This window comes from Sinocyclocheilus grahami, unplaced genomic scaffold, assembly GCF_001515645.1.
Source record: "Sinocyclocheilus grahami isolate Dianchi unplaced genomic scaffold, SAMN03320097.WGS_v1.1 scaffold189.1, whole genome shotgun sequence".
Lineage (NCBI taxonomy): Eukaryota > Metazoa > Chordata > Actinopteri > Cypriniformes > Cyprinidae > Sinocyclocheilus > Sinocyclocheilus grahami.
In genome coordinates, this window is record NW_015505368.1 from 918,863 (window position 1) to 943,289 (window position 24,427).

Genomic DNA, 24,427 nt, shown 5'->3' on the forward strand with positions numbered 1-24,427 from the left:
CGTATGTAGGATTATTACAGTATGTCTACGTTAAAGACAGAGGTTTATTTTTTATTTTGCATTTCAGCATTAGCAGAACAAGGCATAGGCTTATATAAGTAAAACTAGAAGTCCACACAGTCTGAGATATACTTCTTAATAATACATACAACAGCAGAAAAACAAAGCAAATAAAGCCAGAAATAGATTTGTAAACGTTACGCTAAATATACACTGTAGGGGTACAACTAAATTATAGCCTGCTGATAAAACCAATCAAATAGCCTAATTTCCAGGCTTTATATGAAAGCGACAGTTTGACAAAAGTCAATAAAAGCCAGTTACCTAGAAACAACCTCACACCCAAAGACATTCAGCACGACCCAACCACCACGCTAGTTAATTTTATTCATACAACACAAACACTAACCTGATGGATTTTTTTCTGTAAAAAGCTAGACTTTCAGTAATCAATAAAGTGAGCTGCAAGTTTCACACAGATATTATTAGTCAATTAAAAATCCACTGTGAGGACACATCAATTCATCGCAGGCAAAACTAGCCACACAAAAATATCAACAGATCACAAGGGCCCTGGTACGAAAAAATTGTGTAAAAAGTTTGTGTACACCTTCGACACAGGTGTACCAAAATGAGACAGCCAATATAAAGATATAGTAAATACCCTGTTTCTTAAACATTTTGTAAAAGGATTTGTAAATAGACTTCTTCTTTTTATTAAAATATATTACTTAAAATATATTACTTTGCTTAACTAGACAAGACATTAAAAACAAAATCTGATTATCTAGTCCCCATAAATCGACTTTGGTATAGTACCAAGCAAATATTATCTAAATGATTTTACATTTCTATTGCCTGGAAGGCAGATGATAAAAAAAAAGCCTAATTCAAAGATGCAACAAGTTGTTTTCTAACATACATAGAACTATTGGTATCAAAATGTATCTGTAGAATTGTTTCAGGACAGAAACTGAGCCACGACATTTAATGTTGAAACATGATTAAAATTATGATGTGTTGGACAGTATTTCACAAATCAAAACCTTCAGTTATCAGAGACAATCGGATATGTTTAGGCAAGATGCTTTGTAGAAATGTTTGTACATCTAAAAGAACGTCAGTATTTACAATACTAAACAAAACAACAAAAAATCTTCATAAAATCTCCCTTCTGAGTGTTTAACTTCATTGCTCGTAATAGTTTTGCTGTTGATACTCTGCATTATTTGCCTATCCCTAAAAACTAAGTTTAGTCCAATTAGAGGCAATGTAAACAACTCAAATGATTCGACACAGGCTATTGAAATGATTAAGACCTGGTTTTGCTCCTGAGAGGGTACATTAGTTTGTTTAAGAAGTGCTTTAATTCTTACAAATCATCTTTTTTTTTTAGAGCAAAGACATTTTCTGAACATAAAAAGTGCAACCCTAATAAATATTTTTCTGAAGAAAATGAGATGTAAGGGACTAATGCTCTTAATTTTATAAATATTGAAAATATACAAATTATTGCCATTATCAGTATAAACCTGCTCTTACATTCTTCTCTCATGTAAAAGCCACCGATCTAAGAGAAGTGCTAGCCTGTTAACATATTTGACAAAACTCCCTTCTATCCCATAAATAACTTTGAACAGTACCATATAAACCTATATAACAAGGCAGGTTAATGTATTAGGTTTACATATTCACAGTAATTCTGCAGTAATTGGTATTTCAGTTGTGTGGTTCTTTGCTTGTGTCAAAAAGGCTTAAACCAACCAACAAATAGCTTTACAGGAAATGCAAAGACTAAATGTTGATGTTATTGGTTTCTGATCCAGCAAACTAGTGTGAATTACGCGTACAAGATCCGAAATTTGAAGGGTGGAGGGGAATCATGATTATTAACATATACAAAAATAGTAGTATATTCATTTCAATTTCTAAAATTATATTACAAAAATAGAACAGAAATAGAACCAGCCTTAAATATTGCCACTATTCAATATCGAGTCTTGAGTCTAAAACAAGGTGCTCAATGAATGAGAGGAAGTATTACTTGGCATTGCACGTTTTTCATACCTCATCTTTTAGCGTGTTATTGTTTGTGCTGTAAAGAAAAACAAAGGGGCGAATTCACTAAACAGTTGCGCGTTGCATTTTAGTGCAAAAGCCTACAGCGTCTTCATTAGCATCCACGATCCAGTTTAACCAGGCGCTTAAAGCCCTGAAACGCAAATGATTGAGAAAAGAATGGGTACATATCCAGACATACAGTGTAGTCGAGCACTTTCGGCACGCTAAAGAGCCGATTTAAAGTCTGGATTGCATTAGTGCAGCCATACCGAACAGTCCCAGTAAAGCATGCCAGATAAAGGTAGTCTGCTGCATTCGCCACAACTAAGTACTCAGAACTGACTTGCTGGTCATGTTACCTGATTTGCATAACTCCTGTATATATCATCTGCTAAAACAAAGCAGAAGTTACGTGCAAATAAACAGCACTATTAGCGGGCGCAATTCATTCTTAGTGAATTCCCCCCATACAGCACAACAGCTAGCCTCTCAAATGACAACGGATACATGGACACTGCTGTACTGTCGTAACATTTCTGTTACCCTCACTGCAGTGATTGCTTCTTTTTGAATGAACAAGTTGCAGTTTATCCTCATGACCATTATCGTACCACCAAACACGAGACACATAGTTTGGATGGACCAATGCAGTCATCATGACAAAATGCGCCACATCCCTTGCACATAATCATAGCCTTCAGTCGACAGTAGCACTTTGATTGAACGTCCTCCATCCCAGAGGTTTCTATGAAGGCTTGCTCAGGTGAGGTCTCATCCTGACTGTTCTGATCCAGTAGGTGACCGGCAGGTATGGCAGTGACGGTGACGGAAAAAGACATCATACCTCCAGTGGACGTTTCACCATCACCGCTGCAGGACACAGTGGGAGAAGTTGGAGTGTTAGCCATGCTGTGGTTCAGTGCGTGAGGGACAGACATGCTGATAGTGCCACCATACTGAGGTCCATTATGGGCTTTCTGAGACAGGAACGTGCGTTGGTGACAGTCACCTAACTGATATGGCTCTGTTTTACCCTGTATACTGCTGCACATATCAAGCTGCGCTCTTGAGCATGTTTCTTTGGTTCTAATAGAAGTGCTGCCTTCGTCTTTGCTGGACAAACAACTCAGTGATAGAGATTCAGACTTTATATCAGAGCAGGGTTGGGGTGGCAAACCATCATCTGGTTTATTGATGACACATCCCTGCTGTTCCACTTTGACCCTTGGGAAATTCGGGTGACGGGTAAGTGATTCCGTCTTCCCTTTCACACTATCCTCTGCTTCGATTGTCTCCTTCTTCAGGTTGGCGAGGGCAGAGCCTGTATTACTACTTAGGTGCGGCCGTTTGCTGCTCTCGGATCCTCTACCATATGTGGACACGTTGAGGAGGTAGTGTCCTGTCATAGCTGGCTTGGATACCCTTTTCCGTCCAAAGATGCCTAGATGGATATTCTGGTCATGGCTACCCTCAAGGTGACCTAATTGACAGGACTGGAATTGGGAGTTGGAGCTGGTGTTCTTCTGCATGCATTTGTGCCTTAGTGGATGGAGCATCTGGTCCGGAGTACCAACTTTTACCAACTTGTCCACACTTCTGACTTGCATGCCAAAAGGAACTTGGTTCCCAAGTTTTTTGTCATCTTCTTGGTTTGTTGAACTATCTTTTTTCAACCCAGCAGTGGTGGTACCAAGATTCCCTTTATCTCTGGATGAAATGGCTACAGATTGAACCTCCACCTTGGCTAGTGGCTTTGGGAGGATCTTTTCTAAGGGAACCTCTTTACCTTGAAGAAGCTGGGTGACCAGAGGATTATTTGCTGGGATTAAAGAGCTAGGCTTGGTGACTGACGCTCCTGAAAAAGGTGCTTGCTGTGGTCTCTGGTTTTCTGCTATTGTGTTCGAGACAGTCACGTTTCCTGCCTGACATGAAGGTGCTAGCGTCCCCGCAGGACTGAGGAGGTTATGCTGATCCTTGCCCGTTGGGTTCAACGTACACTGAGTGGTTTGCAACCCCATCGAAGAGCGATTATCTTTTAAAAAACCCTGGCTTGCACTGAAGGCTTGTGCAAGACCAGGGTCTGCGTGTCCAGTGGAACCTGAGGAAGGAGAGGTTTGTAAGAGAGACACCGTGCCTTCAGGAGCTGGAGTTCCAGAGCTTAGCTTTATAGGCGACACCGATTGACTTCTGCTGCTTGCTGGTGAAAAATCTTCTGACAGGGACCGAGCTGGAGAGGGTGTTGAGGTACCTCCAACTGAGCCAGTTCCCATTGAGGAAGATGACCCGGCTGCTGCTGCTGCAGCACGCTGTGCACGTGCTAACTGGGCTTTTGCCTTGATGTCAGCTAGAGTGCGTGCACCGGTGCGACCAGGTCGAATGCTAGGGGGTGTCAACGGAACGGGAACCGGAGTCCTTGGAGATACCTGCTCAGTAGACGCAGGGGCAGAGAAAATTCTTGACACTGGGATCTGCAAAGAAAGATTTTGAGTGTTATTATGAGAGTGAAAATTCCACTGAGCGTAGCATTTAATGTCAAAAAATTTATATAGTGCAGCAAAAAAATATCTTTAGATTTTCTACAGTTCTTTGTACAGAACAATTCCCTACACTCTTAAAAATAAAGGTGCTTAAAAGGTTCTTCGCAGCGATGCCATAGAAGAACCATTTCTGGTTCCACAAAGAACCATTCAGTCAAAGTTTCTTTAAAGACCCATCTCTTTCTTACCTTTTTATAATCTGAAGAATCTTCGTTCACCACAAAGAACATTTTGTGAAACAGAAAGGTTCTTCAGATGTTAGAGGTTCTTTATGGAACCATTTAGACAAAAAGGTTCTTCAATGGTATCATGAAGCACCTTTATTTTTAAGAGTGTACTACAATATTAGGGTGCTTTGAGTGGTTGCCTGGGCATTGCTATGTGGTTGCTAAAGGATTATGAGTGTTTTTAACATGCCTAGGTGATTGCTAGTGTTCTGGTTGTATACAAGTCTGATTGCTTAGAAAAGCGATAGCAAATCCTCTTCTCAACAACTCACACAATACAGCAGCCACACCTACATCAATCATATAAGTACTGTAGTACAAACGACAAGCAACATCATGTCTACACTGGGTGTGACCACTGTCAACAGATTAAAGCTGTCTACATTGGAAACATCAAAGCAAACCTTCCAAATCCAATTATCATTCATGTCGGAAATAGCACAAATGATTCTAATGCAGGGGTGTTCAAACTCGGTCCTGGAGGGCCGGTGTCCTGCAGAGTTTAGCTCCAACCCTAATCAAACACACCTGAACCAGCTAATTAAGCTCTTACTAGGCATGCTAGAAACTTCCCGGCAGGTGTGTTGAGGCAAGTTGGAGCTAACCTCTGCAGAACACCAACCCTCCAGGACCGAGTTTGGGCACCCCTGTTCTAATGGGTTCTGATGAATCGCAATACTCTCATCTGGCGTAGACAGGGTGTGCAACACTGCTTAAAGGTGCAGTGTGTAAATTTTAGCGGCATCTAGCGGTGAGGTTGCGAATTGCAACCAACGGCTCAGTCACCCGCTCACCCCTCCCTTTAGAGAAGCTACGGTGGCCGATAAAGGACTAAGACGTCGTCGGTAAAGACAGCAGAGAGCAATGAGATTTCTTTACAAAGGTAAATTAAGGAATTATATTTACTTAATTATTTAATAAATTGATGTACTTATTCATCATTGTGTCAGTGTTTTATTTGCAAGAACAACAAAGTGACGAAACGCGCTGTGTAGAGCAGTTTGTCCATTTAGGGCTACTGTAGAAACATGGTGGCAACTTCCATGTAAGGGGACCCGTGGTGTATATAGATATAAATTGCTCAATCTAAGGTAATAAAAACATAACGGTTCATTAAAGGGGTCATATGATGCGATTTCAATTTTTCCTTTCTCTTTGGAGTGTTACAAGCTCTTGATGCATAAAGAAGATCTGTAAAGTTGCAAAGACTAAAGTCTCAAATCCAAAGAGATATTCTTTATAAACGTTAAGAGTCAGCCACGCCTACCTAAAACGGTTCGTTCTAACACGGCCCCACATATTTACGTCGCTATGTGGGAAGATTTGCATAAAGCCACCCAAATGTTCACGCAAAGAAAGGAGTAACTTTTATTCTCGCTGTAGTTTTGTTGTTTCCGCCGCCACCATGTCATAAAGACGCTATGTGCTTCGTTGTGAAAGCGAAACTACTTTGTTTGGTCTTCCAAAAGAGGACGATATCTGCTTTAGTCATGCCTGGAGCTGATCCGTGCTGGTCGCTGAGGAAATACTACAACTTTTTGCTGTCAATCGCCGGATCGGCTTTCACCGTGGACGAAGCGGAGTCCAGCCCGGAGTCGTCGCATGTCCTTCCGGATGCTCCTTCGTCGAAATCGCCGGCCATTCTCACGCTAGCCCCCGGCCTCTGCTCACTGTAGGCCGCCGTGTGTGACGCGGTTTCATTGTGAAAGCGAAACTACTTTGTTTGGCCTTCCAAAAATGGACACGACTAGAAATCAGTGGTTAAGTTGTATTTACAACACTGTTCCAGAACACTTCAACCCAAATATTCAGATTAAACCGCATAAACACATTTCATTACACCAAATACACAAAATACTGTTCTTTTTGGCAGCATCATATGACCCCTTTAAGTAAGGTCTTTATACACCTCTGAAAACATAGCTATGTATATTATATTGCATTTCTGTCAATAGATCGATGTAAATATTACACATTGCACCTTTAATACTTAAAGGGATAGTTCATTAAAAAATGAATATTCTGTCATTAATTACTCACCCTCATATCGTCCCAAACCCATAAGACCTTCATTCATCTTCGGAACACAAATTAAGATATTTTTGATGAAATCCGAGAGCTTTCTGACCCTGCATAGACAGCAACGCTACTGACATGTTCAAGGCCCAGAAAGGTAGTAAGGACATTGTTAAAAAATTCCATGTGACGTTCTACGTCAGAACGCCGGCTCCTGTGTCAGCAGAACCACACAGGTGTTATGGTACTCTCATGAATGCGCAGCGAAGGCTGACACGGAAGACAAGAAATTGTTGAATAAAGTCGTTATTTTTGCTTTCTTTGCACACAAAAAGTATTCTCATAGCTTCATAAAATTATGGTTGAACCACTGATGTCACATGGACTATTTTAACAATGTCCTTAATACATTTCTGAGCCTTAAACGTGATAGTTGCTAATAATATAATGTAACAAAATATCTTAATCTTTGTTTTGAAGATGAACAAAGGTCTTACAGGTTTGAAACAACATTGTAATTATTGACAGAATTTCAATTTTTGGGTGAACTAGCCATTTAAGGCTAGGGGTTTGTTCAAACGAAAGAAACCTAAAACTTACTTTGAGAGGAGGTACTCTTTGTTCAACTTTTTCTTTAGCTGTCACTGTGGATGACGCTTCTGATGAAGTGACACGGGGCTTCTTCTCTGTTCTGAGCTCTGTATCCTGTTCACTACAGACTTTTCTTTTTAGAGGCTCAGATGTGGCAGCAGTTACTGGAGATCCAACCTCATTCCTTTCCATTACAGTTTGTCCAGCCTCACCAACGGGAATTTCATCTTTAGGGGTGTGTGTCTCGTTTCCTTCCAAACAGGTGACCACTGCTTCCAAAGGAGATGCTGGGGTCTTACATGTGATCTCATTTTCCAGTGCTTTTTCACTGTCAGGTTTGGTCTCCACTGCTTTCTGAACAGAGGACTCTGGAATCAGTTCTTCCTGTGCATCCTTTCTCGTGTCTAAGGATAAATGTGATTGCTCTGGAGCAGGAGGTTTGACCGGCTCTTCAGTCGAGATATGCGTTACTGTTGATTTCACATCTCTAGATCTCAACTCCATGTGGATGACCTCTGTCACTGGGTTTACCTTCTGAGACTCTTTGACAGTCTCTGGCTTTTCTGATAAGACCGTTCTTTTAGCTGGTTCAGGAACACTCCTATCCTCTGTCAGTTCTCTGGATTCCTCTATACTCAGTCCAGATCTGAAATTAAAAGCAAGAAGAGACAGAATAATAGGAAAAAGGACCTCAAAAACAAAACATCACTTATGATACAATAATCTAGTGACCCACTAACCAATTTTCCATTCATTTTCAGGTTTCAGGGCATGCAATCATGCTCCCGGAGAGCCACATTATGCTACAGTTTAGCTTTAGCCCTAATTAAGCTAACCTAAACCAGCTAATCAGTGTCTTCAGGATCACTAGAAACTTTGATGTGTTGGAGCTAAACTCTGCAAAAAAAAAAGGTGGCCCTCCAGAATAGGACACTCCTGAACTAGACCATACTCTCTGATTTTCTTTTTCAGTATTTCCATAAGGCTTGGTGGCTGACTTACTGTTCACCATAGTAGCTCTCAAAGAAATGCTCCTTCCAAAGCTCCACTTTCTTTTCCTTCTCGATTTCTTGCCGCATTCTCAGTCTCAGCTCTGGTGTGAACTCACCTGAGAATACAGCCTTGCATAAGTCACACAAATATTGAAGATACATTTATATATAGCACACCAAGTAACTTTTTTCCACTGCAAAATGTTTACTCTTAAAGAGTTTCACTTTTTTTATAGAAACGTATTGTTCTTTTGGAAAAAATGTTTAAGATTAAGTAAATTCAAATGACTCTTGCAATATTGGAAGCTTAGAAAAAATCTGTATTTTTCTACAGGACATTGCCTTCTCATGGTGGCTACCACACTGAGATCGCATGACCTGCCAAACACTACTCATTTTATTTCTGTAGCCCCTGTATTATTGGACACTTTCGGTTGCAGAATAAACTGGGTGACAAGTACACCTCCACATACAGTGGGGTATTTTTATATACTTTATATACTTTTTCAGTACATTTGCTTCTGTGTTTTGTTGCATCCACACTGATATTTTCACCTAAATTTCAATAACCAGTGCTGTTCAAGAGCAATGCCAGTAAAGCAAAATTATGTTGTGCACATTTAAGCTTTTAACTACTTTTAAATCATTGAGGACAACAACTGACCCTCTGACAACCTCTCCTTCCAAGATTGTGCTGCTGATGTGAAAAACTCGTTGTTCAAGGCAGAGCTGGTCACCTTCAGTGCACCATCCATACTAGCCTGCAAAGTATTATCAATAACAATTAGAGATTCATGATCCACAAAATCATACTGTATGTTCAACACCGCAGGGTTCTTTTGTGTTTTGCTACCTGCTGGTCGACCTCCGGCAGCATCTTAAGAAGCTTCTGTTGACACTCTGTAGGCAGCATTGAGAACGTGTGCTTGTTGATGAGCGCTCGCAGGTTGGTGTTGACAAGGATGGAATCTGGTGTCTCGACATCTATCGCACACTTGGTATGCCTCAGTTGTCCTGAAAATCCAAGGCGGGGGATCAGTTACGGCATCTTATGTGCTGACACGAATTACAGTGATCTGTGAAGATACTCACTGGGACTGAGCCTACTGGTGCGCTGGGACACCTTCCGGGCCCCAGTCGTGTGGCACACATCTGCTTTGATGGAGGAGGACGAACTGGAGGTAGAGTTCTGTGGACTGGCAGGGCAGCGCTCTGTCTGTTTCAGCTCCCAAGCTAGAGCAAACAGAGACATTCTGTTTAATATTTATTTTGCATTTATATGAGCGGTCAAAAATGTAATTGGACACAACTGAAGAGCAGGCTTTAATTTGATTCAAACTGACATGCTGTATGTATGTACAGGACTTGGAGGACTATGTATGTATGTATGCACAGGATTTGGAGGAGTATGTATGTATGCGTGTATGTACAGGATTTGGAGGAGTCGTGAGCCATGTCTTTGACAGTCTTGAGGAGCAGTCGTGGGCTGGACGTGTTGGGGATTCCACATTGCCGCCGTTGATTCCTCTGCTGCTGCTGTTTCAGTGCCTATAAATGAAGTATGACAAAAAACGAGAATGTCTATAAACCCACAGCTTACGTAACATAGGTTACTGCCGTGTTGCAAACAGAGAGCACAGGGGGTCTCAATTGCTCAAGGTTTAAACCAGCCAACAGTGGTTAATATCTCAGCAGGCCAGGGTGTTATGACGGTGTATATTGTGCAACAGCAGAAATGTGTAATTCAATAAAAATCTTAATATACCATGGTAGATATATCCATGTGGTATCAGTAATGCTTCAAGGGAGGGTTCACCCAAAAATGAAACACAAATAAATTTATATTTTTGATGAAAGCCGTAAGCTTTCTGACCCTCCATAGACAGCAACGAAACTGACACACACTTCAAGGCTCAGAAAGGTGGTAAGGACATTGTTAAAATAGTCTATGTGACATCAGTTGTTCAACATGAATTTTATGAAGCTACGAGAATACTTTGTGCGCAAAGAAAACAAAAAAAACTACTTTATTCAACAATTTTTTCTCTTCCGTGTCAGTCTTCGACACACGTTCACAACAGTATCACGACGCACTACCTTTACTATCTTTCTGGGCCTTGAACGTGGTAGTTCCGTAGCAGTCTATATATGCAGGGTCAGAAATAACCCTGGGTCAAAAATATCTTAATTTGTGTTTCGAAGATGAACGAAGGTCTTGCAGGTTTGTAACGACACAAGGGTGAGTAATTAATGACAGAATTTTCATTTTTGGGTGAACTATCCCTTGAAGCATTACTGATACGACACGGAAGTAATTAATAAATAAGCATATTATGCTTATTTATTAGTACCTAATAAATAAGCATAAATAATAAATGTAAGTGGCAGTACATGTTTGAGGGCCTTCTTGCTGTGTTTCTGTGATGGAGATATGAGTTTGCTGCTGGAGACTGACGGAGATGAACAGCGAGACTGTGGGGAGGACGGCTGAGATTGCAGTTTTGCTGGCACTGAGAATGATAGGAAAGCAATACATTAGTTGCATGTTTGCACATCAATACCACAGTTATACTCACACACAATTGAACCGGCATATGCATAATTTGACTCCATGACATTTTAATACAAATACACAATCAGTTTGCAAATACATTGAAAAGAACAATATAAGTACACGATTAGTGCAGTCTATATTCTGAAATATATATATATATTAAAAAAAAAGCATTCAAATATATTTTTGTCTTAGTGTGTTTTTATTATTAAAAAAAGTTTTTAATTTGCATCATCTTGAATCATCTGGAAATTATGTTGCTATTATGTTGTTCCATGACAACCATAAATTCATAAATACACTTTTTTAACTTTCCTTTGTGACATATTTAAATCTGCAGAATTCACAACAAATGTTTGAGTCTGCAAGTCATAAAAACACATTTATATATTTAGCAAATGTAATATGTAGTGGCAACACAACTAAAACGCAAATGCAATGAGATCAGAACCTGAGCCGTAAAAATTAAAACACAATGTGTTTCACTGTAATATAACTTTACAGTATTCCAAGCACATTTTTAAAGGATGGGTGTTTTTAAAAAGACAAACACTTAATAAAACAAACTCCCATGAACAGCATGCTGCTAAATCAATAATTATTTCCTGTTTTTTTCTCTTACACAACAATCTTCATTCTCTCAATCCACAGCTTCAAAGTTTCACCAGGATATTTAGACGAAAGTCTTACTTACAGTACTTGGTTCTGCATGAATTCACTCTGTTAGAGTGCATTATTCTCAAATACTTAGTTTCTGCAAGATGAATTGTGGTAAAAACCTACATTTGTTCAGTTAGCTTCGTACTACTCTCTCATATATACGAGGAAGTGGTATCAAAAAAAAAAAAAGAGAGAGTAGAATTTCCTGTTTAAAGGGTATTTTGCATTCAACTAATATTTTGACTTGAACTGGGCTAAACTTCGATGTGAGGTCATTTCTACATATCAGCGTATGAGTCTATGTGACATCAGTTGTTCAACATGAATTTTATGAAGCTACGAGAATACTTTGTGCGCAAAGAAAACAAAAAAAACTACTTTATTCAACAATTTTTTCTCTTCCGTGTCAGTCTTCGACACACGTTCACAACAGTATCACGACGCACTACCTTTACTATCTTTCTGGGCCTTGAACGTGGTAGTTCCGTAGCAGTCTATATATGCAGGGTCAGAAATAACCCTGGGTCAAAAATATCTTAATTTGTGTTTCGAAGATGAACGAAGGTCTTGCAGGTTTGTAACGACACAAGGGTGAGTAATTAATGACAGAATTTTCATTTTTGGGTGAACTATCCCTTGAAGCATTACTGATACGACACGGAAGTAATTAATAAATAAGCATATTATGCTTATTTATTAGTACCTAATAAATAAGCATAAATAATAAATGTAAGTGGCAGTACATGTTTGAGGGCCTTCTTGCTGTGTTTCTGTGATGGAGATATGAGTTTGCTGCTGGAGACTGACGGAGATGAACAGCGAGACTGTGGGGAGGACGGCTGAGATTGCAGTTTTGCTGGCACTGAGAATGATAGGAAAGCAATACATTAGTTGCATGTTTGCACATCAATACCACAGTTATACTCACACACAATTGAACCGGCATATGCATAATTTGACTCCATGACATTTTAATACAAATACACAATCAGTTTGCAAATACATTGAAAAGAACAATATAAGTACATGATTAGTGCAGTCTATATTCTGAAATATATATATATATTAAAAAAAAAGCATTCAAATATATTTTTGTCTTAGTGTGTTTTTATTATTAAAAAAAGTTTTTAATTTGCATCATCTTGAATCATCTGGAAATTATGTTGCTATTATGTTGTTCCATGACAACCATAAATTCATAAATACACTTTTTTAACTTTCCTTTGTGACATATTTAAATCTGCAGAATTCACAACAAATGTTTGAGTCTGCAAGTCATAAAAACACATTTATATATTTAGCAAATGTAATATGTAGTGGCAACACAACTAAAACGCAAATGCAATGAGATCAGAACCTGAGCCGTAAAAATTAAAACACAATGTGTTTCACTGTAATATAACTTTACAGTATTCCAAGCACATTTTTAAAGGATGGGTGTTTTTAAAAAGACAAACACTTAATAAAACAAACTCCCATGAACAGCATGCTGCTAAATCAATAATTATTTCCTGTTTTTTTCTCTTACACAACAATCTTCATTCTCTCAATCCACAGCTTCAAAGTTTCACCAGGATATTTAGACGAAAGTCTTACTTACAGTACTTGGTTCTGCATGAATTCACTCTGTTAGAGTGCATTATTCTCAAATACTTAGTTTCTGCAAGATGAATTGTGGTAAAAACCTACATTTGTTCAGTTAGCTTCGTACTACTCTCTCATATATACGAGGAAGTGGTATCAAAAAAAAAAAAAGAGAGAGTAGAATTTCCTGTTTAAAGGGTATTTTGCATTCAACTAATATTTTGACTTGAACTGGGCTAAACTTCGATGTGAGGTCATTTCTACATATCAGCGTATGAGTTACACATTCATGGTTGAGAATGTAATCTACATACTCCATCCCACAACAGATGGCATCAGTCATGATATCTAACAGTGATTTGATTAACTACAGTTTTACATTTCTTCAGATCTTTATTATTAGTTATACATGCTGTGTATATGCTGTGACCTGTTTAAGATTCACAAAATAAGCTTCACCCACTAAAAAACTTTTGGACAAGACCTTAAAAAAAATGTTCTCCCAAACAACTATGAGATATTTCAAGAGGCACAGTCATAACAAACAGCCCTAAGTTAAACTTGAATTACATTTTTTTTTTATTTAACTGTACACTGCCGTTCAAAAATTTGGGGTCAGCCCAAATGTTATTTTCAGGAAGTGGATACTTTTCCAGCAAGGACGCATTAAAGCAAGGATACATTTTTATTCGGTAAATACATGTATAATGTTACAAAACATTTTTTTTTAAATAAATGCTGTTCTTTTTAACTTTCTATTTATCAAAGAATCCTGAAAAAAAAATCATGGTTTCCACAAAAATATTATGCAGCACAACTGTTTCCTGTGACACTGTGTAACTGTGACTGGAGTAAAGATGCTGAAAATTCAGTTTTGCCATCACAAAAAAAAAAAAAGTTACATTTGAAAGTATATTAAAATAGAAAACTATTCATTTAAATTGTTCAATTATTTCACAATATTACCTTTTTACTGTATTTTTGCACACAAAAAGAAAGAAAATGCAGTCTTGGTGAGCAAAAGCAAGTTATTGCAAAATTTACCAACCCCAAACATTTGAATGATAGATTATAATGCATTTAAGTAAGAAATTATATGTTAAATGTTCAAATCCCAGTTTAATATACAAGCTGTCTGTATGTTAATTCCCCCCAGAAGTAGAAGTAGCACTTTGCAAGGTATGACAGATGGAATGTTCAGGAAACCTGTTTGAAAATTACTATTAATTCTGCAGTTCTATTTGGTGACACTAGGGATGCAAAAACTGCACACTCCAGCTCTAATTATGGCTATACAGTACATAATTCATAAAATGTGGTACCTCTCCTCTTCCACCTTCCTCTGCGTCCATCTTTGCTGTAGGTAGTGGTGCTGGTATTTTCTGTGCTTCGGGTATCAGACATGTTATCACTGCTGTCCTCTGAAGCATCTTCTGACAGTTCCTTCACCATGTCTCCAATGTCCTTCTGCTCACATACAAACACAAGCCATACACATCACATGCCCAACACTAATTTCCATTAACTGTTTGATCAGATTCAAATGAGCTGTTTTAATGTTAATTAATACATTTAATAGATCATTGGGAGAATTGGGGCCTGTTACGCGAACGTTAATTGAGCATTAATTATAATAGTGGTATAATAAATATTCATGTCAGTCAGCAGAACTGTATGAACAAACCAAAGCAATAGAAACCCCACATTTATATTTACTTTTCATTCAAGGTAGACATGTTAGCAGCAGTATATAGTGAATTAATGTGTGTTCACTTTTTGCGCGGCGTTGGTTCTGGAAGCATTTTTTCCACTCATTTTTCCCCATTAGGATTTTGAAAAATGCTCTGTTAAAGTGTTATAAGCCATAAAACAAGCAAACCAGCTATGAGGTGAACCACAACACTACAAACTTTTATTTGAAGCAAAAAGTATTTGAAAGTCCAAAAACAAAAAAAACAAAAATTGTGTACCTACCAAATTTAGTGAAGGGAAAAAAAAAAACACAATCCCAAGACATTAAAAATGACAATCAAATTAAAAAACAATGGTGAAAATAATATATAAGTGCTGTCAAACGATTAATCGCATCCAAAATAAAAGTTTTTGTTTACATAATATATGTGTGTGTACTGTGTATATTTATTATGTATATATAAATACACTCATACACTATATATTTTGAAAATATTTACATGTATATATTTATATTTATATAATATATAAATATTTTAATATACAAATATATATATATATATATATTTTTTTTTTATATATATATACAAGCATATCTTTTTTGGCATAATTTGCTCACTGCAACTCTGATTGGATTAATTTTCTGCACAGCATTATGGGTAATGCAGTTTTTTTTTTACTACAAATTATGCTGTTAAACATGATTATTTTAAACACAAGTTGAAATAATGCGAATAGATGGCTTAAACAAAAGCATATAGAGTAATAACCTTGGAGCTCATAACAGCTCTGTCTTTAAGGGTTTACAATTTACTGTTAAAAATCACTTTCCTTATGTGGAAAATGGTGTTTTTGGAGTTTTATGTATGCCTGTCACGATAACAACTTTTTGTTGTGCAATATATTGCCCCAGAAATAATTGCGATAAGCGATATTATTGTCATTTTAAAGACCATTTTATGCTACTGACTATATAATCATAATGTAACAGCATAATAATGCAAGAAGGCCTACACACTTCCAAATGACAATAAACTTTAAATTTTTAAGAATATTTAGATCATGGAAATTAAGTATCAAAATATTAGATACCTTAAAAACCAGAATAAATAGTAAATAAACATTTTCTAAAAAAAGTGCAAAGTAACAAGCAGAAAAAAAAGAAAAATGCACAAAGAACTTGTATGGAGATTTTTCCATCTACAGATTTTTTCCTGACCTTCTTTTCTCTGTAAATTAAGGGTGCACACTATTGCTGAAAAACACAATCACTACTTAGCAGTCAGACGTCCGTATGCACAAAGGCACAGATCCCTAAACAAGACCATATCTGCAGATGAAACTTTGTAGAAGCATTTTTAAAATTTGAACGAGCACCGCATGACTACACCACGGTATGTACGAGAAGCTGCAAAAGATACAGGCGCAAGTGGAATGTACAAAACATGGTGACATTAATTTTTAAGTAAATATAATGGGTGATATATTGCGTCACCAAACATTATTGAGGTCATGTACATATATTGCGCGATAAGTCGATATATTGATTATTGCGACAGGCCGAGTTTTTACTCTACTTCCAGAACCCAACTGGCTGCACTCTGTGTATCTTCTGAAAATCAAATCTATGATTGTAGTGATGCTAACACTATGTTGAGCTACAGGAATTAGGGATGCACCGAAATGAAAATTCTTGGCCGAGGGCCGAATACCGAACACAGTTTTTCAGGGGGTTTTTCCCTATGTATTTTGCCAATTTCTTTCACCATTGCATAAATTAAAAAGCCAAAATTAGCTTTTTACTGTTTTGTCTTGCTTTTCAAAGAAAAATCTATTACAAAACAACCATTTCAAAATATTTAACACTGAACATTTTTAACATTCTAGCAGACACTATACCAACAAAGCACAATTTAACTTAAAATTAATAAGTTAGTAAAATAATCATTTTTGGCCATCAGATCAGACCCCCTTCTTGGGGGGGGGTCTTTTTTTTTTTTTTTTATTATGGAATTCAAGTTGATTTGTCCCACCGTTCTCGAATAACACACGAAGGAATTCTACGAAAAGCATGTAAAAATGGATGTGAGGCTATATATCCGCAACAGTTTGGCGTATTGAGACCAATCTTGGTGTGTGTTATAACAAGCATGACTTGAGACTACCTGCAGTGTTTTGGCACAGTGCCCCCTAGTGGTCAGGAGATTTAAAAAAAAATGCATATTTTTGCTTATAACTTATGAATGGTTTGGCCAAAAATCACAAAACACTACTTTTTCGAACTCCTCCTAGACCGTTAGTCCAATTTTCACCAAATTTGACTCGGATCATCTTCAGACCAAGCTGGCAAAAAAGTTATGGATTTCGTGTCGATATACGAAACGGTTTTCGTTTTAGGTTGCTGGTTAAGATGCCAAAATGCATCCTGAGGCTGTATCTCTGCAAAGCTTTGACGTATTTGCACCAAACTGTGTATGTGCCATTGTCACCTCACACTGACCCCGCCACATCAATTTGGTAACAGCGCCACCTATTGGTCAAGAGTAATAAACCATTGATTTATTATTAATTATGAAATTTCTAAAAATGCTAATAACTTTTGATTGCATTAGCCTATTGCAATGAAACTGCTCTCAAAATATTCCTTGGCTTATGCCGACAACAGACATACCAATTTTATCTTAGCAAATCTGAACTGTCTGTCGGCCATTTTGATTTATGCTGTAAACCTACTTTTTCGAACTCCTCCTCAAGCCTTGGTTCGATTTTCACCAAAATCCGAGTCAAATCATCTTCAGAATGTGCTGACAAAATGTTATGGATTTCGTGTGATAAGACGAAACCGTTTTTGTTGGTCAAAAGTGATAAGCCATTTAATCATATTACTAGTGGTTGTATTTATGATTTTTCAGCCATTTCAATTACAATCATCCTAAAATTGCTTTTATTACTCATTGTTGCATTTGGTCTGATGCTCTATGCCAGGGGTGGCGTGATTTCATGAACAAATTTTTGACAGAACTATCTAACTATCTTGACTAGACTATCAGAGGAAAAAATAAAGACAATAGTTACACCCCATTTTTTTCATAAAGAACAAAATTGTAATTAGTAGAGTTTTATTTCTAAAACGAATCAAACTAATAAAAAAATAAACAGCTTACATACTAAACTCTCATTCAAAACTACACCATTGTTGCTTAAATCAAGTTTGAATACACTACTAGTTTAAAATCACAGTATAATATAATTTGTGTAAGCCTATGAAACACTCCTATATCTCGTAATTACAGTTTAATTTACATTAAATACTAGCTTCAATGACAGCCCCACTTTGCGCATGCGCATTAAAATCCAATTCTGCGCATGCTCGTCAAACATCCAATACGTATTGGATCTGATCCAGAGACGTCATCGTGCTACAGGCTGCAGCGAGGACCTCTTGTCTTTATCCGACAGTATAAATGCTTCCACACTGCTGACGTGTGTGCTGCATAATAAAGAGTGCTTTGAGATTCTGGTTATGTTTAAGTATGTTTACCTTCAGTGTATAGACTCCCATTCTGCCGGGGACCTTGTAGAAGATCCCTTCCTCTCCACGTGAGTTTGTATGGAGCATGGCATTGAGACAGGCAAGAGGCGACGTTCCACTGGAGTAAAAAACAAAACAGCTGATTAAATCAATCACTGCCTTCACACAACTGAAAAGCTGCAACAAAGATCACAGTTCAGAGGTTGATTTAAAGATATTTGTGTATGTATGTCAAAATAAATTTAAATAAAGTAAAATTATTTTATTTAAAAATACTGAAAACATGCTACATTATGTCTGAATATGGCTAAAAAATTACTAAAAATGTCTGGCTGTTGATCTGTGCATAAACATATTAAAAGTGTTAGTTGCTGTGTGTCTTCCATTTCTAACTGTGCAGCACAACGCAAATATATACAAAATATATACATATATAATATACATTCTTTGCTACCCAATGAGGAGAAATTGTCAAGGCACATAATATACACAGACATTAAAATTCAGTTCTTTAAGACAATCTTTCAAAGAAAATATAAAGTAACTTAAGTAAATTGTAGTTTGTATGTGAAAGGAAGCTCTGTTTTTCTTTTTATTATTTATATACTATTATAGTTGTTTTAATAATATTTAAATATATATTTTTAACTAGCTATTATTTTTATATTTCCAATTTTAATTTTAGTTGAAATGTTTGTTATTCTGTTCTGTGCTTTTGTCATTTTATTTTTATTTTTTTTTTACTATTTAGGTTAAATATGTTTTTATTTTTATTCAGTTTTGGTTTAGTTTAGACAGTTTAGTTTTAGCTTTTATTTACTTGCAGTTAGTGATTTAGTGCTTGAACTTATTTCAGTTAGTTCGATTTTATCTTATTTCATGTCAACTTTATTTCAAGGAACAAAAGTGACTTATATTTTCTACATTTTGTTTTGTACTATGTGTCTTCTCAAGAAAACTACCGATTAGTTTTAGTCTACAGTATATAAAAAAAAGAATCGCAATGACAATAAAACAGGCTTAAGGAGGTTACATTTATTTAGTATAGCTATTATGTAGCATCTTCAACAGAGCAAATCTGGCAGAAGCACAACAAGCCACTAGCCATTTCTGAGGACAAGCACTATGGTCAAAGCCACGGCCATTAGGTCCTCGCTCTTGGGAGTCCCTTTGCATGCTGTGTCAAGTGGGGACATGTTAATAACATGCATAGGGCTTGGCTAATGGATTTAAGTTAGTTGGAGGGGAGGATGTACTACTGTATAATCTTACCTTCTGGAAGACAACAAAGAAATGAAACAAAAAAAAGAGATATGTAAAAGAGATAAATTAGATATGTGGCCACATAAAAAAAATACAATAAATAAAACAAAAAATGTATATGATGCACAATCTGTAGTAAAGTGTGTGTGATAAAGAAATTGCTATTTTAATAAAAACAATAATACTCTGTAAAATGACCTCACCTTATCTCCTTAAGCCTTTCTCTCTGAATCACTTGTAGTATCTCTTTATGACTCATCGGTGTGTTGGGGTACTTCTCAAGCACCTGTGAACAGTATTACGGAAACAAGTGAACAATTCAGCAGTGACTCAACCGCAGAGAAAGAATGAATTCGATCTGATGGTCAGTTAAAAAAGGAGGTTTGGTTAAACAGTAATGACTTCGAATTCTATCATTAGTTGACCTCACCGAAGCAGACAACCCTCTCTGTGAAACTGACCTACTTCTGATTGGGTCAGAGAAACATGTATAGCTTGGGTGAGAGAGTTACATTCAAAAGTGGTCGTGTTTCGAGAGTTTGGGAAATGCCAAGTGATCTGTGGCTTTTAAGCACACATGAAGTCAGCTGCTGGATGGAGGCCCAAGAGCTGCTTTACCCCTGCTGTGTCACACTGATGATGTGATCTCACGTCCTGCATTCATTTCAGTCATCCTTTACTTACTTTGGTCAGGAAAGTACATTTATTCATCCATGCATTTGCTTACACGAAACCCAGTTTCTTAGACACAAGGCACATACAATGGCACCACAATGTATCTGAAAACCAGTGATATTTTATTGCTATTGATGTACTACTATAGATTTTATTTTTTTTGTTTTCAATTTAATAATAGATAAAGTTTTAGCAATTGTGTTGCGTTTTGTCATTTAAGTTTTTTATTTTAGTTATTTTAGTACCGCAATTTAAATGAAATGAAAATAAGAAATATTGGCTTGGCAACCAGTTGAAATAAAATAAGTTGAACTTTTTGAATATTTTAATTTATTTCAAATGATGACTTTTTAGTTATAGTTAGCAATAACAGCCCTGCTGGACACTTCAGTCTCTCTTACAAATCTATGAATTTCACCATCTGCAATTAAATGATGTCAGACCTTTTCTCAGAAACAACTTTTCATTTCTGAGACATTTTTGCACAGCAGGTAGATGTATGAAGCCAGTTTCAAGTTCACACTAATTTGTTTTTTTAATGCATTTTAATAGGGTTTGATATTTGTTATTTAATGCAAAGACACACATGCATTTTAAGGGGTCCATTTAAAGATTCCACTTATCTTTTGTGGCCATGGTATTGAGTTTTATTATAGTAAAGTGTATTATAATATGTAAGAAACAGCAAATACCGGCATGAAAATACCTGCACATCTGTATTTCCCCCATAAGCCTCTTTTGTATGCTATATAGATCAGTTCGAATGGAAACATGCCTACCAATGACAGCTACTATTCTGTGTGCTTTATTTTTTTATTAATAATGGAAGATCTGACTCATTTCCTCAAATGAGTTCTTTCGAACAGTTCCTTAATTTTTTATTTTTAAAACAATTTCAGAGGTTCTTTATGTTGTAAAACTTTTGTAGGCTCATATTGTTGTTTTTTTCAACTGAAGCCATGATGAAATGGAAGTAGCAACAGATCTTTTGTTGTGTGTTGTGATTTACGTCTGAGTGCAATGGATTATTGAAACAGAAAAACCAAGTGGAGACTTGGTTCTATGCACTGGTTATTGATTGTATGTTGAGACGTAGGTGCTGCACTCAAAAGTGGACTTTTACACTTTAATTTTTGTGTTTACACAATAACATACTAAAAACTGAAAAGCAAAAATGTCCTTTGTGCTTTTTAAAAGTTTTGTGTACACATGACAGCATTTTCAAAACGATACCCGTTCACACGGATCGGCAAAAACGAAATGCTATATTATGTATGCCAGACCAGTAGTTGGCGATGTCACGTTGTAAATAAACACTACACGCCTGCACACATACCTGTAAACTGAACACACAATACGCATGCGAAGGACGTTACCATTTTTATACATTTGCATTTTTGTAGTTTAGACTGATGATAAGAGTATCCTTTTTAAAAACCTGCAGTTTGAAAACCATTAGATTTTTCAGGTCCCCAAACTGCCATTGGTGTGTAAATGAACAGCCAAAACACCTACAAGTTTTTCCATTTTTAGTTGAAAGCAACGTCGTGAAAATGCCCCTAAATGATTGGATACGTCCTGCATATGTCACCAAAGAGAAGACTGTTGTTTCTAGATCGAGTTTTTTTTTTTTTGTATCTACTGTTGGCTGGTACTCTGTTATATTGTATATTTATTTGTTGATTGATTAATTAATTAAATAAAGAACAGTGAGCTATTACATTTTGATTGCACAAAGTCAAAATTTAACATAGACTTAATAGACGTGGACTCAAAACCAGAGCTTTACTTTCACAAGTTAGATTACAGTGGTCAATAGATGGCTAATATATAAAAGGTTATTTACTTTTCAATGCATTTATGCCATAACAATACACTAAATAACAACACAAACCAAGTGGCATATTTTAATAGAAAAATGCAAGCAGACATTTCAAGTAAACATTGCACAAAACTAGTTTCTGGAGTTTTGAATTCTTGTAAAACAACATTAACTGTTTGGGCACATTCTAGTCACACTTAATGGTTCATGAACACGTTTAAAGGGGTCATATGATGCAATTTCAAATTTTCCTTTCTCTTTGGAGTGTTACAAGCTGTTCGTGCATAGATAAGATCCCTAAAGTTGCAAAGACTAAAGTCTGAAACCCAAAGATATATTCTTTATAAAAGTTAAGACTTGTCCACGCCCCCCTAAAACACGCCCCCACGTGTCTACGTCACTGTGTGAGAAGATTTGCATAACGCCACCCAAATGTTCACACAAAGAAAGAAGGCGTAACTTTTATTCTCGCTGTAGTATTGTTGTTGCCGCCGCCGCCATGTCGTGAAGGCGCTGTGTGTTTCGTTGTGAAAGCGAAACTACTTTGTTTGGCCTTCCAAAAGAGGACGATATCTGCTTCGTTCACCAAAGAGAAGACTGTTGTTTCTAGATCGAGTTGTTGGTTTTTTTGTATCTACTGTTGGTTGGTACTCTGTTATATTGTATATTTATTTGTTGATTGATTAATTAAATAAAAAACAGTGAGTTATTACATTTTGATTGCACAAAGACAAAATTTAACATATGCACGTATAAAGTCTTCACAATAAGACATATAAAATGAGTTTATAAAACAGATATGGATCATTTTCACTTCATGCCGACTTAAAGTTTTATTAATAGCTTATTTATTGTAATCTTCCAAGTTCAACATACTGCAGTGCAAACCTGTTATAACGTAGCCTACTTTTTTTAACTGTCATTAATTAGGAATAATTAATTAAATAAAAAACAGTGAGTTATTACATTTTGATTGCACAAAGTCAAAATTGAACATATGCACGTATAAACTCTTCACAATAAGACATATAAAATGAGTTTATAAAACAGATATGGATCATTTTCACTTCATGCCGACTTAAAGTTTTATTAATAGCTTATTTATTGTAATCTTCCAAGTTCAACATACTGCAGTGCAAACCTGTTATAACGTAGCCTACTTTTTTTAACTGTCATTAATTAGGAATTAGACACATGTGTGGGTGAGCGAATCAGTTTTAGAGTTAGACACGTCCAAAAAAGGTTTGCTTCAGAACAATTCGGAAACAAACGGTTCAGTCAGATTCGTGGTAAACCGATTCATTAAAAGATCCGACTGAAAATTGGTTCACAAGTCGGACTTCGCAAAACAGGTGCATAATCAGAAGCTGTAAACAAACGTGGAACTTTAGTTTGAAGACACTTGTATCACTTACTGTGCATCAACTCCGTATATGTCGCATATTACAGCCTGGGTCTAAAGTTATATTCAACAGCAATGCGGAAAGTTCCGCTAATTTAAGATATCATACAAAAACACGGACGCACAAAAGTAAACAAGCTGCGTTTGACAAGCTAGCGGTGTCTACCGACACACAATACTGCGATGATTATGATCTTTTACAGCAGAAAACACAGACGAATTCAAAAGTACAGTAATACTGTTGTGTCCTCGAGAGGTTAATGGCAGTGCTGGGTTGTTTATGCGGGTTTAGTTGAGCTAAGCTAACTGGCTAACAGCGAAGTGTCACTAGTCTATAAGCGCGCTAAGCTGCCTCGCCTGAGCTAGCAACTGACACGAACCGTCAAGCTACAGACGCTTCATGAAATCACTACCCAGATCAAAAGTTCCCAAAAATGTAAAGAAACCCGTTTCATGCATGCGTTATGTCACGCTTAGGCATTGTATGGATCTAAATGCACTTTAACAACGCCAACAGAAACCAGGCCCCGAGATGCATACGCAATCGGCTACACCAGCGGGTCATGAACTCATAAACACAGTTGTACAAGTGGGAGCACAAGGCGAAAACAAGCTAAACAAACGCTCAAGAAGTCTTCGGTTTTACCGTTTTGGCGGCCTCTGCCCACGTCCTCCCCTTTTTCTTCTTCTGTCTTTCCCTCATGTCTGCGGACGGTCGCGCAAAATCGACCTGGGTGCTGTAGAAAGTGTTGATATTGCTTTAGTTAACGTGCAAGACCTTCCATCTCTGCCATATTGGGTTTTTACTGTAAGAGACGA

General features: G+C 36.9%; 1 protein-coding gene across 7 annotated transcripts; it reads right to left on the reverse strand.

Moving 5' to 3' along the window:
- Nucleotides 1-422: 422 nt before the first annotated feature.
- LOC107594699 (ASXL transcriptional regulator 2) lies at nt 423-24,427 on the reverse strand. Of its 7 annotated transcripts, none has more exons than XM_016284847.1 (13): nt 24,255-24,427; nt 19,913-19,995; nt 19,719-19,721; nt 18,456-18,564; nt 14,545-14,689; nt 12,382-12,500; nt 9,855-9,972; nt 9,517-9,657; nt 9,278-9,438; nt 9,089-9,185; nt 8,435-8,540; nt 7,442-8,078; nt 423-4,529 (listed from the first exon to the last, which is right to left on the reverse strand). In XM_016284847.1, the coding sequence occupies exons 1-13, from the start codon at nt 24,309-24,311 to the stop codon at nt 2,664-2,666; spliced, it is 3,642 nt and encodes a 1,213-aa protein (XP_016140333.1). In that variant the 5' UTR covers nt 24,312-24,427; the 3' UTR covers nt 423-2,663. The 7 variants fall into 7 exon arrangements, with proteins under 7 accessions (XP_016140333.1, XP_016140332.1, XP_016140335.1 ...); XM_016284846.1 differs by having other exon boundaries at nt 14,545-14,692; XM_016284849.1 differs by lacking the exon at nt 19,719-19,721.

Bases quoted from the DNA above. Each gene is read 5' to 3' on its own strand.
- LOC107594699 (XM_016284846.1), bottom strand. From the start codon at position 24,311: ATGAGGGAAAGACAGAAGAAGAAAAAGGGGAGGACGTGGGCAGAGGCC. The intron at 14,693-18,455 runs GTAAACATACTT...TTTGTATGTGAG, and splicing joins TGGGAGTCTATACACTGAAG to CAGAAGGACATTGGAGACAT. The intron at 9,658-9,854 runs GTACATACACGC...TGTTTGCTCTAG, and splicing joins TCACGACTCCTCCAAATCCT to CTTGGGAGCTGAAACAGACA.